This window comes from Cricetulus griseus, chromosome 4 (genome assembly GCF_003668045.3).
Source record: "Cricetulus griseus strain 17A/GY chromosome 4, alternate assembly CriGri-PICRH-1.0, whole genome shotgun sequence".
Taxonomy (NCBI): domain Eukaryota; kingdom Metazoa; phylum Chordata; class Mammalia; order Rodentia; family Cricetidae; genus Cricetulus; species Cricetulus griseus.
Window position 1 is genome coordinate 143,594,682 of NC_048597.1, and position 18,876 is coordinate 143,613,557.

An 18,876-nucleotide genomic window follows, 5' to 3' on the forward strand; every position below is an offset into this window, starting at 1 on the left:
TTTTAGTTAATTTTTTAAAATTTATTTTACATACCGACCACAGTTCTCTTTCTCTCCTTTCCTCCTGTTCCTTCCCTCTACCTTCCTTCCACCCCCCTTCCCAATCTACTTCTCTGTCTCCATTCAGAAAGGGGCAGGTCTCCCATGGGAGTCAACAAAGCATGGCACATCAAGTTGAGGCAGCACCGAGAACTTCCCCCTGCATAAGGTTGGCTGAGGCAACCCAGCATGGGGATTGCTTCCCATAAGCTGGCTCACAGGCTAGGCACAGTAGACCTCACTCTTAAAGATTCCATCACTTCCCAGTACTGCCAACCTGAAGACACATGGCCTTGGAGATACAAAGGTCCAAACCACAGCAACAGGTATGTGTGTCAGGGAAGGATTTTTGAGTTGGTACCATCTGTGGCTTCAGGCACTCACTGGAGTCTTGGAACTTATTCCTCATGGATATCAGAGTACCATACCATTGTGTATAGAAGTATAACTCATGAGGTTAACGTCACTAATAAGGCTTAAAAATTAAGGGCCCCAGGGTGTGATCACCATACCTCTGGTCCCAGCACTCAGAAGCAGAGACACACAGATCTTGGTGGGTTCCAGGCCAGCCTGGTCTACATAGTAAGTTCCAGGCCAGCTATAGCTACATAGTGAGGCTCTGAGAATGGTACAAAACACCAAAACAAGTGTAGAATCTTTATTATGATTGTGATTTATCTCATTAAGTTGTCATGATGGCCTCCAACCCCTGGGCTCAAGTAAGCCTTCTGCTCCAGTGTCCCAAGTAGCTGGGACTAACAAGTCCACACTATACAGCTCAGTCTCATTGTATTTTTAAACACACACACACATCTATCATGAAACAGGTTTTCACTAGTAGCCCTGGCTGGCCTGGAACTCACTATGTAGATCACACTGGCCTCCAGCTCAGAGATCTGCTTCCCGAGAGCTGGGGTTAAAGGCATGCACCACCATGCCTGGCCTCACTATATTTTTTAAATACTGGACTCTACCAAGAAAGCTTTGTAGAATAGTCATCACATGGTAAAGTGCTAAACTTTTCTGTTGCTGTGACAAAGCACCATGACAAAGGCAACTTACAGAAGCAAGCATTTAATTGGGTGTATGCTTTCAGATGCCAGAGCAAAAGCATGGTGGCAGGAACAGCTGAGGGCTCACACCTTGGTCCACTAGCACACTGGGAATAGCACGAGCCTTTTGCAATTGAATTGCAAGCCTTCAAAAAAGATTGTATTATTTTTAATGCTGTATGTGCATTTGAGTGCTTACAGAGGTCAGAAATGTTGGATCTCCCAGGCTGCAACTAGAAACAGTTGTAAACTGCTCAATGTGGATACTGGGAACCGAACGTGGATCCTCTGCAGGAGCAGTGTGTGCCCTCAGCCACTAAGCCCTCTCTCTATCATCCTTTTCTAATCTATCTTTGTGAAGTACCTCAATTTTGTTTTGTTTTTGAGACAGGGTCTCTAGCCCAGGCTGGCCTCAAGTCGCCTACATAGCTAAGGAGGACCTTAAACTTCTGACCTTCCTGTCTCCACCAAGTACTGAGAACGTAGTCATGTGTCTGACTTATGTGGTGGTGCCAGTGATGGAACCCAAGTTTTCATGAATGCTAATCAGATACTCCACCAACTGTGTTCTATCACCAGAACTCTTTTACCTTAAAAACAGGAAGACAGTCTTACTGAGTGTTGCAGTTTAAATAGGAAATACCCCTATGGATTCAAGTGTTTGAACATTTGGCTCACAGCTGGTGGTGCTGTGTAGGAATGTTATGGAAACTCTAGGATGTTATGGAATGCTATGGAAACTTCCTGGCTGGAGGAAGTATGACATTGGGGTCAAGCTGAGGGTTTGTGTTGATATGGAGTTCTCACTGTGTATTTCCCAGAGATGCACCTGCCTCTGCCTCCTGATAGCCAGAATCAAAGGTGTGGACCACCATGCCTGGCTGAGCTTTGAGGTTCCATAACCTGACTCCAATTCTGTTCACCCTCTACTTCCTGACTGCCTACCCCACCACAATGGACTTCATCACTTCTGGAACTGTGAACCAAAGCAAATCCTTTCTCATCTAAGTTGTGCTGTGACTGGGTACCTCCCTCATCACAGCTACAGAAAAGCAAGTAATAGATTGCAGAATTACTCATACACAATAAAATGTATATGTGCCTAAGTTCAGACATGTATGACACCTGTGAAAATACCACAATCTAGAATGTTCTTTCAGTTTTGATGAGAATTAGTACATCATTGTAGTAACCTGACCTTAGAGCCAGGCTCTCCAATTGCTCTCTTTCAGGTGTCAAAACCCGAGTTAAAAAAATAGCAATGGAGTGCACAGTCATCACGCCATCGTGACAAAATGCCACTGGAACAGCTTCTAAGGAGGGAGAACTATTTTTGTTCAGTCTTAGTCCATGGTCACCTGGCCTTTTGGCGAGACAGCCCATCACACTGGCAAGCACGTAGTAGAGGAGGTCTCCTCACCTCCTAGAGGTCAGGAAGCAGCAGGGCAGGAGGGAAGAGGGTAAGTCTCCTAAGGACATTTCCACAATGACCTAGGTCTCAGTGGTATCACATGCTAGAGATCAAGCCAGACAATGGGCCTTTAAGGATCCAAACTTGACCTGGTGCTCACCAATCAAGCATAAAGTTCCAGGTTGATTCCCAGATCCATATAATCCAGGAGTGGTGGAACATGCCTATAACTCTAGTACTTGGGAAGTGGAGTCAAGAGGAACAGAGATAAAGGTCACCCTTGGTTGCATAACAAATGTGAAGTCAGCCTGAGCTACATGAGATGCTGTCTTAAACTCCTTGTCCCTTTTCAAGCCATAAAAAGAGTGCTTACCTCCCCACTCTCAGTATGGGTGACATTAACAGTATCTTTCCAAAGATAACATTGTACAGGAGGATAAGGTAACTTTAAAGTAGATAAATCTGGCATCACCAGGCCACCCAGGTGATCAAGATCACCATCAACTGTGATGAGTCCTATGGACAATATATTTTTTTGTCTGTGGTCATCCAAAGCAGTGTAACTCAAGCTCAGAGAGCTGCATTTGTTTAGTGTGTACAAGGTCTTGATCCCAAGGGGTTTGATCCCAAAGAAATTAAAGCAAAATACAACTCCCAGGAAGCTTTTACACACATACACACAAAACAACAATGTTGAGGATTTCAACGTAGATCTTCAATCAAACAAATCTCATCTAACATGGACTAGACATAACTCATTAGAGACTTTCCCTGTACTGGCACTTTTTTTTCCCACAGGGCCCCCACATGACTATCATCGTCCCATTTCAGCAGTAAGTAACCTAGAAGATGCTACGCCCCCGTTCCCCATTATTGTGTATTAGGGTAGTGTAAGTCTAGTTAAGAATGACCTTCTTATTGTTTAGAGTTGGGATTGGAAGAAGGTGTTCAAGTTAGACACTTTTTCCACATGACTTTAAGACTTAGCTAGAATAGACATAGGATGTACCATAGCAGATTATTGTATCTTCTTGTATTTCACCATTAATGATTGTTAGTTTTGGATATTTTACACTATTAAGTTTTAATCCTCTTTTAGACTAAAAGGGGAATTGTAGAGAGACACCCTAGCCCCGCCCAATAGTCCTGGGACAGGTACCAGGTGGACCCGGGACTCGCCCTTAAGGGCGTGGTGAAGGAAAGCCGGGGTGATGTAAGGGAGCTTCTTAAGGGGCTGCACGTGGGGACCCTGGGCCCTTTTGTTCTGGCCGCGCTTGCTGGGTTCTATAACCTAGCTCTGGCCTGTGTTTTGCCTTGGTGTCTTCTTGAATAAAGAGACATTAATCTTACACAACAACAAAAAACCAACAAAAAAAATCAGACACACTCCAACAGTGAACATCTTACAAAATAGCTAACCAGTACTCACGTGTCAAAACCACCAAAAGTCACATCCTAGGATGGAAAGAGGTCAGTAGATATAAACCAAAGAGACCCAAGTCAACGACGGACCAGTGAGATGGGGACAGAATGCACTGATGAGTGTGCACTGCCTCATACAAATGAGAGTGAGCATCAGTCACTCTGGCTAGGTGTGGTGCCAGTACTGTGCCTCAGCACTGGCAAGGTATACAAGTGGATTGCTGTGAGCTTGAAGCTAAGCCTGGTCTATGTAGCTTTATCTTCTCCCTCTCTCTCATCTCTCTTATCTGTCTCTGTCTCTGTCTGTTTCACTCCCTCCCTCCCTCCCTCCCTCCCTCCCCCCTCCCTCCCTCCCTCCCTCTCCCTCTCCCTCTTCCTCTCTCTCTCTCTCACACACACAGCAATATCTTACTGGCTCCAAAAGGCTTTATCTCATTATTTGGGAAAAATTATTTCCTCTCTTTTCTGTCCTCAGGGTTTCTATTTTGGATACTGCACATGCATAATTTAAAAATAACTATGTAAATATTCACATGGTTCTGTTTACTAAAAGATTTCATTGATGGTAGGCACAGTTCCATTCAGTTACTCACCTAAAAAGTGGGGGAGACAGGAAAATGGTAAATGGTTGTCACAGTGCTTGCTACAGAGCATGAACATCTGACTCTGGTCCCCAGTGTTTGCACAAAAAGGCTGGCACAGCAGCACACACTATAATCCCAGCACTGGGAGGTAAAGGACTTGTCTAGGACTTGTTGACCCACATCTAACGAAATAAGGGAGATCCAAGTTCAGTAAGAGACTATGTCTCAAAAGTGGGGGAGGCAGACTGGGCTAGATCGATAGCTCAGCAATTATAAGAGCACTGGCTGCTCTTCCAGGGGAGTGGGGTTCAGTTCCTAGAATCCATATTGGGCAGCTCACAAACCCCGTAACTCCAGCTTCTAGGTATCTGATGTTCTCTTCAGGCCTCTGCAAACATAAACAAATATAGCATACCGCAAACAGATTTTTTTTAAAGTGGAGAGAGAAATTGAGGAAAACACTAGATACCAAATGCTGACCTCCATTTATTCATATATGTGCATACACATCCACACACACTGGTTTTTTTGTTTGTTTTGTTGGGGCAGGGGAGGGTTTCGAGACAGGGTTTCTCTGTGGCTTTGGAGGCTGTCCTGGAACTCACTTTGTAGACCATGCTGGCCTCGAACTCATAGATATCCACCAGCCTCTGCCTCCTGAGTGCTGGGACTAAAGGTGTGCGCCACCACCACCCGACTACACAGTTTTTTGAAACAGGGTCTCCTATGTAGTCTAAGTTGGTCTTGAACTGTGTAAACTGGGCTAGCCTTGAACTTGAAGTGGTCCTCAGACCTCAGCCAGCCCCCAGGTGCTGGCCTTACAGGTGTGCACTACTACAACCCAACATCTGACTTCAAAATTGTTATCCAGAAGAAGTTGGGCATGGTGGCATACGCCTTTAGTCCCAGAACTTGGGAGGGAGAGGCAGGTGGATCTCTATGAGTTCCAGGACAGCTGGAGCGGTTTACACAGAGAAACCATCTAAAAGAAACCAAAACTATCAAAACTTGTTATCCAGATCTGAATTTTCTTGGCCAAAAATTGTACAGACTTCTCAATTCATCTCTAATCCATTTCAAAGAGTTTAGAGAAAATGTAATTTAAGTCTAATCTCTGGGGTGCTTGACAGGACACGTGACCAATGAATCCGTGATCAAGGAGCACAAAAAAGACAGAAAAGACATCCTTATTTCATAGACAACAAGGTAAGAGACGTTGGTCTGTTTTATGGACCACTTTGCTTTGTCCTGGTCCTGGAAAAGAGCCCACTGCTCATAATCAGACTTGGGTTCTGCCACTAGGTGTAGGTGACCCTGTGGTCATGTTTCAACTAAAATAATGATGTCTCCTTTACTTATTTCTGCTTTGTCCGTTGTCCATGACTTCTCATAAGAATCTGACAGTATGTTCCTATGAGTGTGCTCCCTTGGGCCCTCTGAAATCTCAGGGACTCAGTCTAACCTGTGTCTACTAAACTGAGAGTATTCATTGTCGGAGCAATGGAAACCCCACACAGCATCTAACACCTGGGTCTGGCACAGACCTCAGCAGCTGGGCTTGGATTTGCAGTTGAGAGCACACAGGCTGCTAGGACCTTCACAGCCTGCACCCGAGACTCACTGCAAGGTGGGTAGGGCCACATTCCCCAGAAGTCACGGCTTAGTCACCGAAGCAGAAACCAGGAGATGAGTAAGTTTCTTTCTGTACCTATGAGGGTGCCGTCCTCCTACGGTGAGGTCAAAGAGCAGTTCCTGCTTTACATTTCTGTGGGTGTTCCCTTAAAAAATTTAATCACTATATGGCTACCATAAATACAACTAACTCTACAGTTTAAGGAGGATTCAATTAAATGAGTCCATGCCCTGTGGGAATGCAAAGCTAATCTGTACAGGGTGAGAGAGACACAGGCCTGGCTGCAGAAACTGTGTTCTGACCCAACAACCTCCACTGTAGCTGTGCCTATCCATGTGGGCCATACACTATCCTCTCAGGAGCTCCAAACATCTCTCAGAACTATCACATTGTCAACCAAGTGCTGCTGAAAGGCTCTGAGAGCTCACCAGTTGGATGGAATTTGGACAGGAATTGGTTCGCAAAGGTGACCAAACCATACATGGCTTGAGAATCAGTGAGCAGACAATAGGCACCAAATAAACAAAGCTGATCTGCTATATTTGGAATTATATCATGAACGGCAATAGAGGGTCCATTGACACCTCTTTAGTGTGCTCTGAGAGAAACGCAGTCTAAACATAAAGTTCTCTTCATGACTCTTTTGGATCGCAAGCTGAGGGGACATCATAGGAAAGGCAGTCGGGAGGGTTGACTATTACAAAGAACTGGAGTGCTGAGAGACTCAGCCAAGGTGCTTCCTGGCTTAGAAACTCATACAACAGTCACCCCTTATCCCAGTGTCCCGAAAAAGATTACTCCTATGCATGCCTGCATGTAAACATATGCAGTATGCATGTATCATTACATGTATTGACTTGTGGAATAGCTGAGCATTAAAGACTGGCTGCTAACAGTGCTTGGGCACAAAGGTCTGTAAGCAGTTAACAACTAAGTTAATGCGCACATGGGCCTGCTGGTGGCAAGTTATTTAAACTCAGGAACAAAAGCTATAGACATTTTCCTGAAGAAGTTTTGTGTTAGTAATGATAGCCGTCTGACTTAAGTTTTGCATAAGCAGGCTTTCCTTCATCTTCCTTTGCTCTCCAGATAAATGGCCAAGGCTGGCCTTTAACTCAACAGTCCCAAGTGTTGAGATTAGATCCACAACATCCAGTTTCCTTGACTGGGGGAAAAATATTTTATGTGTGAGTGTTTTGCCTGCATGTATGTAACATACCATGTGAGTGCCTGACATTCATGGAGGCCAGAAGAAGGTGTCAGAACTCCTGGACTAGAGTTACAGATGGTTGTGAGCTGCCATCCTGGTGCTGAGAACCTGACTGGGATCCCCTGGAAGAGCAGCCAGCGCTCTTAACTGCTGAGCCATTTCTCCAGCCACTTTCTTCTCTGAACGAAAACGGAGCTCTTGGTTTGACTTACTATGGCCTCTGCAATGCAGGCTATAACTCCTCACAGAAGAAAGATGCCCTTCATCCCCAAAGCAGGGCCAGAAAGCCCCATCATCACAGATCAACACCATAGTCAGAAACACAGGTACTCAGGGGAAGTTAAAGTGTTTATTGATGTGGTTAAGTTCTGTACATTCTCCACAGATCATACTAAGGAGTCTGTAAGTGAAGTTTCAATCTGTGCATAGTGGGAAGAGGCATGGCTAGGGCCAAGGGGGAGGACGGAAGGGGAGGAGGAAATCACAAAAATACAAAACATAACAAAAACAAAACAAACAAAAAAACCCACAACAGGTTACCAGAACCTTCAGATTAAAACAAAATAAAACAAACAACAAAACTCCAAAGGTTATGAGCATTAACTTCTGTTACACCAGCATTACAGAGTTATGTGAAGGAAACAAAACTTTTCAAAGATTTCCACAGTGTCTACAGAGTCAGTTTCATGTACAACCCAGAACATTCTCCTTTCATATAGAGAAGGCGCCCATGAATTCTCCTGGGTCCTCAGCCACATATTTCTCACGGTATTCTCTGAGTGAACAGCAAAGGCCTGGGAGACTGGTGGGAGTAGAGTGAGGTACCAAGGAGGGCAGAGGGCCAGTGCATTGGAGGGAGATGTCCAAAGAGGAGGTGGCTGCACATGAGGACACACTTGGTAAAGGAAAGTAGATTGGAAAAAGCCACAGTGAACAACAGTGGAAGAACAGCACATACTAACTATAGGCTAGTTGCTGTGGAAGAACTGGATTTGAAGGAAAGCACAGTGGATCTCTATATGCACTGGGCTAGCTCAGGTGCCTCAGACCTGCTTGGTGACAGCTGGTATAGAAGCACTCAGGCACCCAGCACTGGAAACATTAGGCTTCCAAAGAAACTATATCTTTAAAATAGTTCAATAACTGTATCACAATGCACTTCAGTTCCACTTAAGTTTCTCAGCAACCTGAAAAAGGGAATACTGCCTTTTTACATTAAAAACAAATAAAACCAGCACAGCAAATAAGCCTAAAGAACTGACTTACGTAACGGGAATAGCCTGTGTATATAGTCTATCATCAAAAAATCAACATTTTTCATTTATATAGAGCATGTGTGAGACAATACAATAGAAGTGGCATTTCTAATTTAAAAAAGAAAACTACATCCATCAGTTATCTGCAATAGATCATTTTTTTCATTTCACTTAAGGTTTATATATCATATATTGTTATATTAACATTTTTTTTTTTTTACCCATTTAAAAGAATGGAAATTGCAATCCTACAGTAGTACTTTCTAGTCTTAACAATCCAGGAGAGCAGGATGTATGATGAGGCCTTATGGCACCACTGGTGGTCAGCAGTCAGGCACAAATGCTGAACCTCTTCTAGCCCACCCGCACCAGCCTCCAACCAGGGTGTCACACATGTCCTTGTCCTTAGATCTGCATCTGCTCCAGGTATTTGTAGGTTGGGTTCTCATAACCATGGTTCTGCATCTTGTTCAGGTGACGCTCTTCTGGGGTGAGCATTGGGTCAACCTGTAGGAACAAAGTGAGCAGGTCACTGTGGTATACTGACCAGGGAGGCCTGAAGAGCATGAGGACATCCAGCTATTCACTGTTCAACCTCGTGGGACTCACAGCAGCCCAGCAAGGACACAAGGCAGGGGAGAAAGAAAGGCAAGAGAGGTAATGATTCTCTTTGAAAGCTTGGTCCAAGTGAGAGAAACAGTCCCTGACAAACTCGGAGATTTCAGTTTGATCCTTGGGATCCACACGGAGGAGAAAGACTCAGTCTAACTGTCCTCTGATTTCTATATGCACATCAAGTGACCCCCCCACAAAAAAGAGTAATTTAAAATCACAGACCATTACAGAGGCTATCCCCATTACACAACTCAGTTCTTTAGGCTCATTTGCTGTGCTGGTTTTATTATTTGTTTTTAATGTAAAAAGGCAGTATTCCCTTTTTCAGGGTGCTGAGAAATTTAAGTGGAACTGAAGTGCATTGTGATACGGTTACTCAACTATTTTTTTTTTAAAAGATTTTATTTATTTTTGTTCTGTATACAACATTCTGCTTCCATGTATATCTGCACACCAGAAGAGGGCACCAGATCTTATAACGGATGGTTGTGAGGCACCATGTGGTTGCTGGGAATTGAACTCAGGACCTCTGGAAAAGCAGTCAGTGCTCTTAACCACTGAGCCATTTCTCCAGTCCCACGGTTACTGAACTATTTTAAAGGACCAGTTTCTTGGAAGTCACAGTGACAAGTGAACAGCAGTTTTTGGGATAGTGGAGGCTCAGCTATGAAATAAGGAAAGGGGCCAGATGGTCTGTAGTCATTTCCAGCTTTGGAACTCTCCAGCTGAAGCCAGGCTCTAGTCCTAAAACTTGCATGTCTACAGTATTCTTTGACAGTGCATCATATTCCTTAGTGTATTTATATAATCTAGGAGCAAGAAACATTTCCCAGCATCCACTAAAAGATGAGTGGCAAACTACTCCAATTATGCACCAGCAGAGACAGAACAGAAACAGCTTGCATTTGTTTTTTGTTCCCATTCCCAACCATTATAAAAAAAGAGAAAGGTCTGAGAGCATTAACACAGCACACGCCTAGCATACTCAAGGGTCCTGGTTCAATTCCCAGCAACATAAACAAACATGTATGCACATAAGTGAACACACATATGTACACTCTCTTTCTATCTGAAAAAAAAAACACACCAAGAAAATAGAATATTATTTTTATTTTCTGAAGCTGAAAATGTTATGAACTTCTGATATTGACCCAATTGATTAAAAACCCAAATGGATGCTGAAAGTTGGCAACACCCTCTTGAAACAAGGGTAACGTAACTCAGCAATGGCTGATCTCCAAAATGTAACCTAATAATCCAATGCTTGATACAATCAATGACGGCAGCATGTCCAGCACAAGTGAGTCCAGATCTTTGAATTCCATGTAGTTTCGAAAAGCCCTAAGCCCTCACTCCCGTTGACAGTGCAGAGCAGACCCTCATCAGCTTAGGCCAAGGCCAGTCCTTACCTCCACAATCCCATGGCTGATGGTGCCATATTGCCTCTTCCTCAGCATCACCAGGCTGATAACGATGACTGTAGCAATGGCCACTGCAATGACTAGCAAGCCAATAAGGGCACTGCTGCTCAGACTGAAGTCCTCCCTCAAAGGTCCCACAGATTCCTAGAACAACAAAACAATAAGAAACAAGTCTCAGTGACCACCTGGAACTTGAGTCAGGAAACCCAAAGAGGACCACATGCCTCTCAGCCTGTTACTAAAACTCAGGGCACACAAAGACCCTGCTTTGTCAGCACTGTCAACCAGATCAAGGAAGATGCCCACTTTTCTAATTTCTGTGGAAATTTTCATTTTTTTGGCATTCATTCTTACTCAGAAATGTGGGAAGTTGGCACCAGAGTGCTTTGTTATCTTATTACTAGGGATCTTTCATCTCTATTTGAACTAAGATGAAGAAAGGAAAAAGAATGAACACTGCCCCTCCGTTCTACAGCAAACACGTACCGGCTCTTCCTCTAGGCCTCCAACTCTCTCAGCATTGAAAATCATTTCTTTAACATCCAGAGTCTCGTCAATGACCTGAAATAGTCACAATTATTAGCATCTATTCAGAGAATAGGAGAGAAACAAACATAACTGTCACTTTTTTTTTCTATTCCATATGGTATTTGGAAGCCGTTTCTTTGGTTACACTGATCCAAATTTACTCACCAAACCTCCAAAAGGAGAGGTAAGTGTGAGCAAGGGTGCTGTAAGTGGCCAGTTCAGTCAGGCTCTTTTTTTGGGGGTGGGGTGGGGTGGGGTGGGGGGAGGAGTGTGAAAAAGAGTTTCTCTGTGTAGCTCTCTCTGTCCTGGAACTTGCTCTCTAGACCAGGCTGGCTCAAACTCACATCTGCCCCTGCCTCCCGAGTGTTGGGATTAAAGGCATGTGCCACTAGGCCTGACTCCAGTCAGGTTCTTTACCTGAACTTTCCATGAAGTAACTGTGGTGGAGAAAAGCTCTAGACAGACAACTAACAAACTACATTTAAATACTGAACTCAGCCATCAAGACAGATCATCAAATAAAAGTACTTGACAATTTCAGTTTGGTCCCTGGAATCTACATGGAAGGAGAAATGATTCCTAATCATCCTCTGGCCTCTGCATGCACACCATGGTATACACGTGACCATCCCCCAACACAAAAAAGAATTAAAAAAATATCAAATTCAGGTGAGAGCAATCAAAAAAATGTAAACAGAAAACACCAGAAGAATGCAAGGAGGAATAAGAACAACAGTGTAAGAAAAAACAACAAAAAGCTCAATTTTATTCTATTTGCCACTTGATAAATTTTTACTTTCTTGAAAATAGCTTCTGACACTATTTTTTTTTGGGGGGGGGGGGTTTGAGACAGGGTTTCTCTGTGGCTTTGGAGGCTGTCCTGGAACTAGCTCTTGTAGACCAGGCTGGTCTCGAACTCACAGAGATCTGCCTGCCTCTGCCTCCCTAGTGCTGGGATTAAAGGCGAGAGCCACCACCGCCCAGCTCTGATGTTATTTTTATCTTTAGTTGCAGGTGAGTTTTTTACCATAGAATAAGAGGTTAACCACACTCAAGAAAAAGCAGCCTCACTGGTCCCCTCATGCAAACGCTAAGTAGCAAAAACAACCTTTGGGAGCAGCTGCTTTCCTCTCTTCTACTATGTATAAAACCTGGAAGTACTAACCACCATGCCACTTGCTCCCATGTACAAAAGGAAATGTGCTTTGCAAACAGGTGACTTACCATGTTTTCATCCATTTTATTCTTACTGTTAATCACTTTTTCTTCTGTACCAATCAGGCCGCCGTCTTGCTCTGCCACTCCAGATCCTGTGTAGAAAACATTCACAGGTGAGTTTCTAGGCAGCCCACCTCAGGCCAGTCTCTCAGAAGCAGCACAAACCTGCCTGAGGCCAAAAAGCTTCTCACCAAACACTCCCCCACGACTCCATATGTCACTGCATTGGCATGTTTGAGGATGCACTGTGTTTTGCAAGGATGAATGATACAAGCATTGCAAGGACTGATGAAGGAAGACAGGGTGCTTACTGGTCTCCCACCTGAAGGGATGGAATGTTAAGCTTTTGGAGAAGCTGAGTCTAGGGGTGTTCCAGGATGGACAACATTTTTCAACTCTTACATATGACTGTAATGAGCACTAGCTATCCAACAGCACAGTTCTTTGGTATCTAGATCCTACTGCATAGATGAAGGACTGCTACCTGCATGTGTGCTTTGAGCATAATTGTTTTCTCCACAAGAAATTGTTTCTGCTTCAAATATCAACCCTCCTATATTTGCCCTTATGTCTCAGGGTCTCTAGAGAGACACTGCCAGGTTGTAGCACTTAAAATCAGTTTGTAATTATCTGTCTTCTATGTCTCTCACTGATGTTTTACCCCTATATATAACTACATTTTAAATGGTAAGCCCAAGTGAGCAGGAAGAAAGAGTTCATCAACAGAATTTCAGTCAAGGTTGAAAGAGCAAGAATAACAACTGTCCTTTTTCCAAGGTCAGAAATGGCTTGAACCAATGTCACTCATGTGTGGCCCACAGAATGACAACATCCAAATACACAGCATGTCTGGACTTAGCACAGACATAGAGAGAAAAACCGTTTTTATTTTTAGCTTCAAGCATATGCTCCTTAGTTATCACAAGTTTCATATTGGGAATAATATATTTAGTGTGTATATATTTATGATCTGAACCTTTTATAAAGAGACTTGGTAACCAACTTGACATGCTAAGGTAACTGCCTGCAAGTGAGTAGACTCCAGTGTGAGTTTATATTCAACACTGCTGTCCAGGAGCTGCCAAAGGCAGGCAATAAATAATATGAGGCCCAGCCATACCAAAGTTTTTCGTTTCACAACTAGACTTGTTTTCTTAACACAGACCAACAGGAGATTAATAATAACCATGAAGCTGCTGAGTTTGCAGCCTAGTTAATTTATTAACTCATTATACTGTAGCCAAAGTGATGTAATTTTTCTCTAAAGCATTCACTTCAAAAGAAAGCACAATTTGATACCAATTTAAATCAGGGCTGCCTTTGGTGTCTCAAATGAAACAATACTGCCTGTCTACCAACCAAAAAAGAGTAATCTAGAAGGGTATTGACTTACTTAGTATGCATGCTCATAATTAAGACTATTAAATTCTATTTCTGAGCTCTTCCCACCTCAATACTCTCCTCATAGTTTTCAAAGTCTTATGGGCAAGATTCTCAGAATACAGAGAGATACTGAACCAGCTCATCTAAGGGTTTGCCTTGGTTCGTGCTGGCCTAAGGCTTTTTCAGTGCTATAACTTGTGGTTCTTCAACACTGACTAAGCTTACTTTGGATCATAATGCACACAAGTCACTTCAAGAGAGCAAAGTTAGTAGTTATATTGTCCCAACACATTTTTTAAGTAGGATAGCAAAAGCCAATCAGGCTTAACACCTAAGACATATGATTGAGAGGAATAGTAGCAGAGTGACTTGTAAGAGGAGACACAGTTGAACACTACTAACATGCAAAAAATTTCAGAAGAGTTAGATCATACTTTTTGATTCTAAGAATAAAATATGGCATATATTAGAACACTAGATTCTGAGAGCCAGTAAATCTCACTTGGTCCACCCATGACCAAACTACCAAAGCTAAGAGAGTATGTTCATAAAATACACAGAGAGCATGACTCAAGAGAGGGACTGACTGTCCAACCACTCGGGATTTTGTAGCTGCCACAAGCAACTCAGGCAGCAGAAACCATATGGGCTGTGAAGACAGCCTTGGGTCCAGACCTTGATCTTCTAATTCTTAAACTTGCTGATTTAGGAAGCAACACTGCAGTGACTTTTTCTACTGCTTAATCTATAAAACTGAGCAAAAAATCCTGCCCAAGAGGGAGGTTTGATGAGGAAACAAGAGAATAATGCAGTTGGCACAGAGCTGTCTTTGAAGACGGGGGACTCACTGCACCTGGAGTCCATCTGTTTCTATGTCTTTCAGCAGCGGCAGCTTGTGTTTAAGGTATACTACAACTTGGGAATATGAGACAAGTGGAGAGATGGAAGGTAAAGACAGCTAAAAGGGGGGAAAGCAACTGGCAGTAATTACAGAGAAAAAAAGAGGGAAATTTACAGAATATCTTACTGTAAAAGTTAAACAGATTCTTATATAGACTAGCTATACATAACAATTGTGTTAAAATGACATACTTTTTTTGACATTTACCCAGACAAAGACTTAGGAAAGCATCTGTTTCTGGGGCACCCCAAAGCCAAGCTTGGGTGGTCACAGTGACTAGACTCTACACACTAGGAAAGCCAGGGAGCTTGTTAGGAACATGGAGGCAGGACTACTCTAGTTCCACTCAGCCATGGCTGAAGAAATGAGGCGGGGAAAGTCAGATGGTGGTATGAAACATAAAATGAACTTCCAACACACTGGGGAAGTGAGAAGGAATGGAGGTCTTAAGGGAACGTCTTTGATAAACCAACCTTTTTTCATTGGGTGGTACAACTCCGGCTGAGTGTCTAGCAGAAAGGAAAACAATAAAAAACAAAATAGCACAAAAGGAGATTAAGAAAGAAAATGGTTTCCTTCTAAGTTCCTCTCTAATGTGAACAAAAGGCATTTTTCCTTTAAAAAATCCCATAAACAAACTAACAGTAATCTACATAGGAAATTATTAGATGTATCCCTGACGAGAGAGAAATGTGGGAAGTCAGGATTGGGCCTTTTAAGAGAAATTTTGGAAGAGTCCCATATTATTTAGCTTACCCTCACAAATGATTATTATTTTTAGAAAACAGAAAAAAATGAAGTTAGTATTGACTGTGGCTCACTGACAAAGAGACAAGATACTATTAGGTGAGCTTCACCCATAATGCCCCAACCCCAAACAAAGCATAGAGAAGCTGCACGTGTGGCCACCCCACAGCCTCATGGAGGCGTGGGATCTGTAGAGTGAGAGTTAGGAAGGTGGTAATACCACTTCACCCACTGGTCTCCTGAGTATTTAGTACTGTAAGGTCAGGAGCATCTGAACCTCTGAGCTAACAAGTTACAAAGGCATTTCTGTTGAACTCTGGAGGCGGGGTTGGTTGCACATCTTTCCACTGGTCTGATAGCTGTACTAGGCTACTGTAGCTAATCAGTCATGTGCCTGTATCCCAGAAGCCATAGGAACTGAACTGAAAGTGTGGATTCAATTCCACTTAGAATCTAAGCTACATGACACCCTGAACAAGTACTTAATCCACTCAAACCTTAGAATCTCCAAAAGGGACACTCACAGTATCCACCTTCAAAGAGTACTCTGAGGTTTGAATGAAAGGCATCCAAGTCCAATGCTTAACTAAAGCTGGCACAAAATGAGGACTCCAAAGCCATGGGCCATTTTTATCATTACCACCCTCTCCATCAGCAGTGGCAGGAAATAGAATCTGATTATACAAACTAGTCTTAGGGCACAAGTCTCAGCAGCTTGTTTATTTTTGGTACAGACTCATGATTTTCAGGGATACTTTTAGATCCTGAGAGCCAGGAGAATAAAGGAAAACATGCTTCTCATCCAACTCATATCAGAGATGTAACCCTGAGCCAGTCAGGGCACCTCTTCAGCCTCTCCCCCTAATCTGCCTCCCAAGACTGTTAGGAAAGATAATGATGCAGTGAAACTAACATAAAGGTTCTGTTCAACCCAAAGGAACCCCATATGTAAAGGGGATATCACACAAGAGAAGGCTTGCTATAAAGTGTGAGCAATCTACAAAATATGAGCAATATTTCTGATTTCCCTGATAACAAAGTACATTACTTCCCCCCAAAACCCAGCACAGTGCTCACACACAGCAGGTGTTTGGGAAATCCATGCCTTCCTTTTCCCTGCCTCTCACAATGACACAACCTCCCTAACTTCAACCAATTTTTAAAAAAATGTATTCCAATTTTCTAACTTATTTCATTCTCCTCTCCTCTCCTCTGCTCCTAGGGATGGCTCTGAGAACCATACATACCTTCATTCTCAGACAAAGATGGGAAAGGATGGAAAGGGTGGAACGGCGGGATCTCCTCACTCTCCTCAGAGCTCACCCGGACATCCACAGGGCTCTCTGAGATGGAGGAGGTGAACTGGTCCATATCTGCTCTCTGTTCCTGGAGCAGCTCGTCTAACAAAAACAATACCGAGCAGATAAGTGGCTTTTAGAAGCCAGTCTAAGCATAGAACCAGCACTCTGAAAAAGGCCAATTCTTGTCATCCCAGAGCTCAAGACCTGGCAAAGCCCCACAGTCTGTGACCTACCCCCTGCCTAACTCCTGCCTACATCTACTTTATAGCACCTGCGGTCCATCTCTAGATAAGTCATCATACATAACTGCAACCTCACACCTTTTGGATTATTTCACTATCTATATTTCTACTACCATAGGAAGAATTCAAGCAGATACTGTCTACTGGTATATCATATTAACCTGGAACACACAGCAAAAGACAGAATGATACACAGGATAAACTGGTAACAGGAAACGTCCCAGGCCCCTGCAATTTCACACTCTAGAGTTTCTTCCGCTAGTAAGAGTGAAGGCCAATGAAATTCAAGGCTCTGTGGCTGCAGGCCAGTACATCTGTCTTTAGAGACTCCTCAGCCTTCTCATGTAAACCTCTAGTCAATTCCAGACTTTCTGAAACCACAGTGTGTTAATGCCTACCTCACCAGCCTTGCTTATCCCTTGTTTATTTCATTCTACCCAGCCATCACTCCTGAGTCTCACCAAAAAAAGTCCAGTTTGGCCTTGATATAATTAGTACCTACCAATTTCCTCCTGAATTTCTTGAGCCACGTAAGGAACTTTGTACAACAGAGAAAGGCTTTGGTTCCTTCTTTCTTCAATCACATGGAGGTGTGTCATCACCTAGAAGCGCAGTATGGGGAGAGGCCTTGTTACTGAAAACTAGGAGGTCAGGAGAAAAAATACTCATACAGTTCCAGAGACCCAAAGGTCTACTTCCCACTGAACAACACAGAACAGCTGGAAGGAGAACTCTATTATGTTCCTTGCCAGACTAGCTGACCTCTAAGATAAGACAGCACACAGTATGAGTGATAGCTACTTATCTATAGAGAGGGCTACAAGTTTAAAAAAAAAAATATTTTCAAAGTATGATCATGAGGAGCTGGAGAGATGGCTCAGTGGCTATGAGCATTTGCTGCTCTTGCAGAGGACCTGTGTTCACTTTGTAGCACACACACATGGGAGCTCAAAACTCGCTGTTAACTCTAGTTCCATGGGATCCAACATCCTCTTCCGGCCTCCACAGGCATCCAGAATGCATACAGGCAAAACATTCATCCATATAAAATTGAAAAAAGAAATACTCAGTAGTCAGTTGATTTGGTTTTTATATAAGATAACAGTCACTAACTATATTGAGTCAGGGCTCTAGGGTGCTAGCATTTAATAAAGAGGGGAAGTCCCAGTCACTTTTTCAACTAGTAAATGCAGAGCAAATAAATGTACAGTGAAACTACTGGTAGGAACGCAGGGCTGCTCGTGGATTTGGCATGGTGGAACTACTACCTAAAACTATTATGGTTAAGTCTAGGACTACTTACTCCTATTTAAATAATAATTCTTTAAGTGTTGAAGAAAGATTTATCTATGCTAGCTCACTACTTTTCTGAATGCAAAAGGTCATTAATCCAAGGATAACAACAAAAGCATCAAGGTAGAAAAGATAGGTAATGTGACCCAAAGATACAGCAGAGTTCTGCTGTAGCAGCTCAACAAACTTACAGCCATATTACCCTCTTCAGCCTAAACTTGCACTTACTGAGCTTCTTCTGAAGAGGGCGCTCAAAACTAGTGGACTGGGTGGTCCTAAAGCCATTAACATGAAGGGTTGAAACGAAAAAAATTAAAGATGCTTTTACTATAGACTGATGTGCTTCTGGTCTTTAAAAGCAAAATGAAAGCAATTTAATTTTGTATTTGCCATTCTGCCAATCAAACAAACTGATGGAAAAGCACAATTGTGAGGGCCTTGGCAAAAAATGCAAATAGAATTGCAATATGCTGCTCAGAATGTTTAGATAACCATTATACTTCCTCAGATGAACTAAGTTAAGGAGCTATTTGAGAGGACGAGAACCACAGGGTGGAATAGTGGGAATTAGTCATTATAGAAACCTTTGAGCTAACGAGCTATAAAGTATTTATGAAACA

General features: G+C 43.0%; 1 protein-coding gene across 4 annotated transcripts in view; it reads right to left on the bottom strand.

Moving 5' to 3' along the window:
- Window positions 1–7,681: 7,681 nt before the first annotated feature.
- Aplp2 (amyloid beta precursor like protein 2) overlaps window positions 7,682–18,876 on the bottom strand; it is a 66,508-nt gene continuing 55,313 nt past the window's right edge. For 2 of the 4 annotated variants that reach the window (XM_027411747.2, XM_027411744.1), the window contains 7 exons: window positions 17,466–17,565; window positions 16,668–16,820; window positions 15,147–15,182; window positions 12,396–12,481; window positions 11,130–11,204; window positions 10,632–10,787; window positions 7,682–9,114 (listed from right to left, as the gene is read on the bottom strand). In XM_027411747.2, coding sequence (XP_027267548.1) covers window positions 9,013–9,114; window positions 10,632–10,787; window positions 11,130–11,204; window positions 12,396–12,481; window positions 15,147–15,182; window positions 16,668–16,820; window positions 17,466–17,565 — 708 coding nt within the window. In that variant the 3' untranslated portion in view covers window positions 7,682–9,012. The remainder of the gene's footprint in view (window positions 9,115–10,631; window positions 10,788–11,129; window positions 11,205–12,395; window positions 12,482–15,146; window positions 15,183–16,667; window positions 16,821–17,465; window positions 17,566–18,876) is intronic. The other 2 variants (XM_027411748.1, XM_027411746.2) reach the window with 1 other exon arrangement.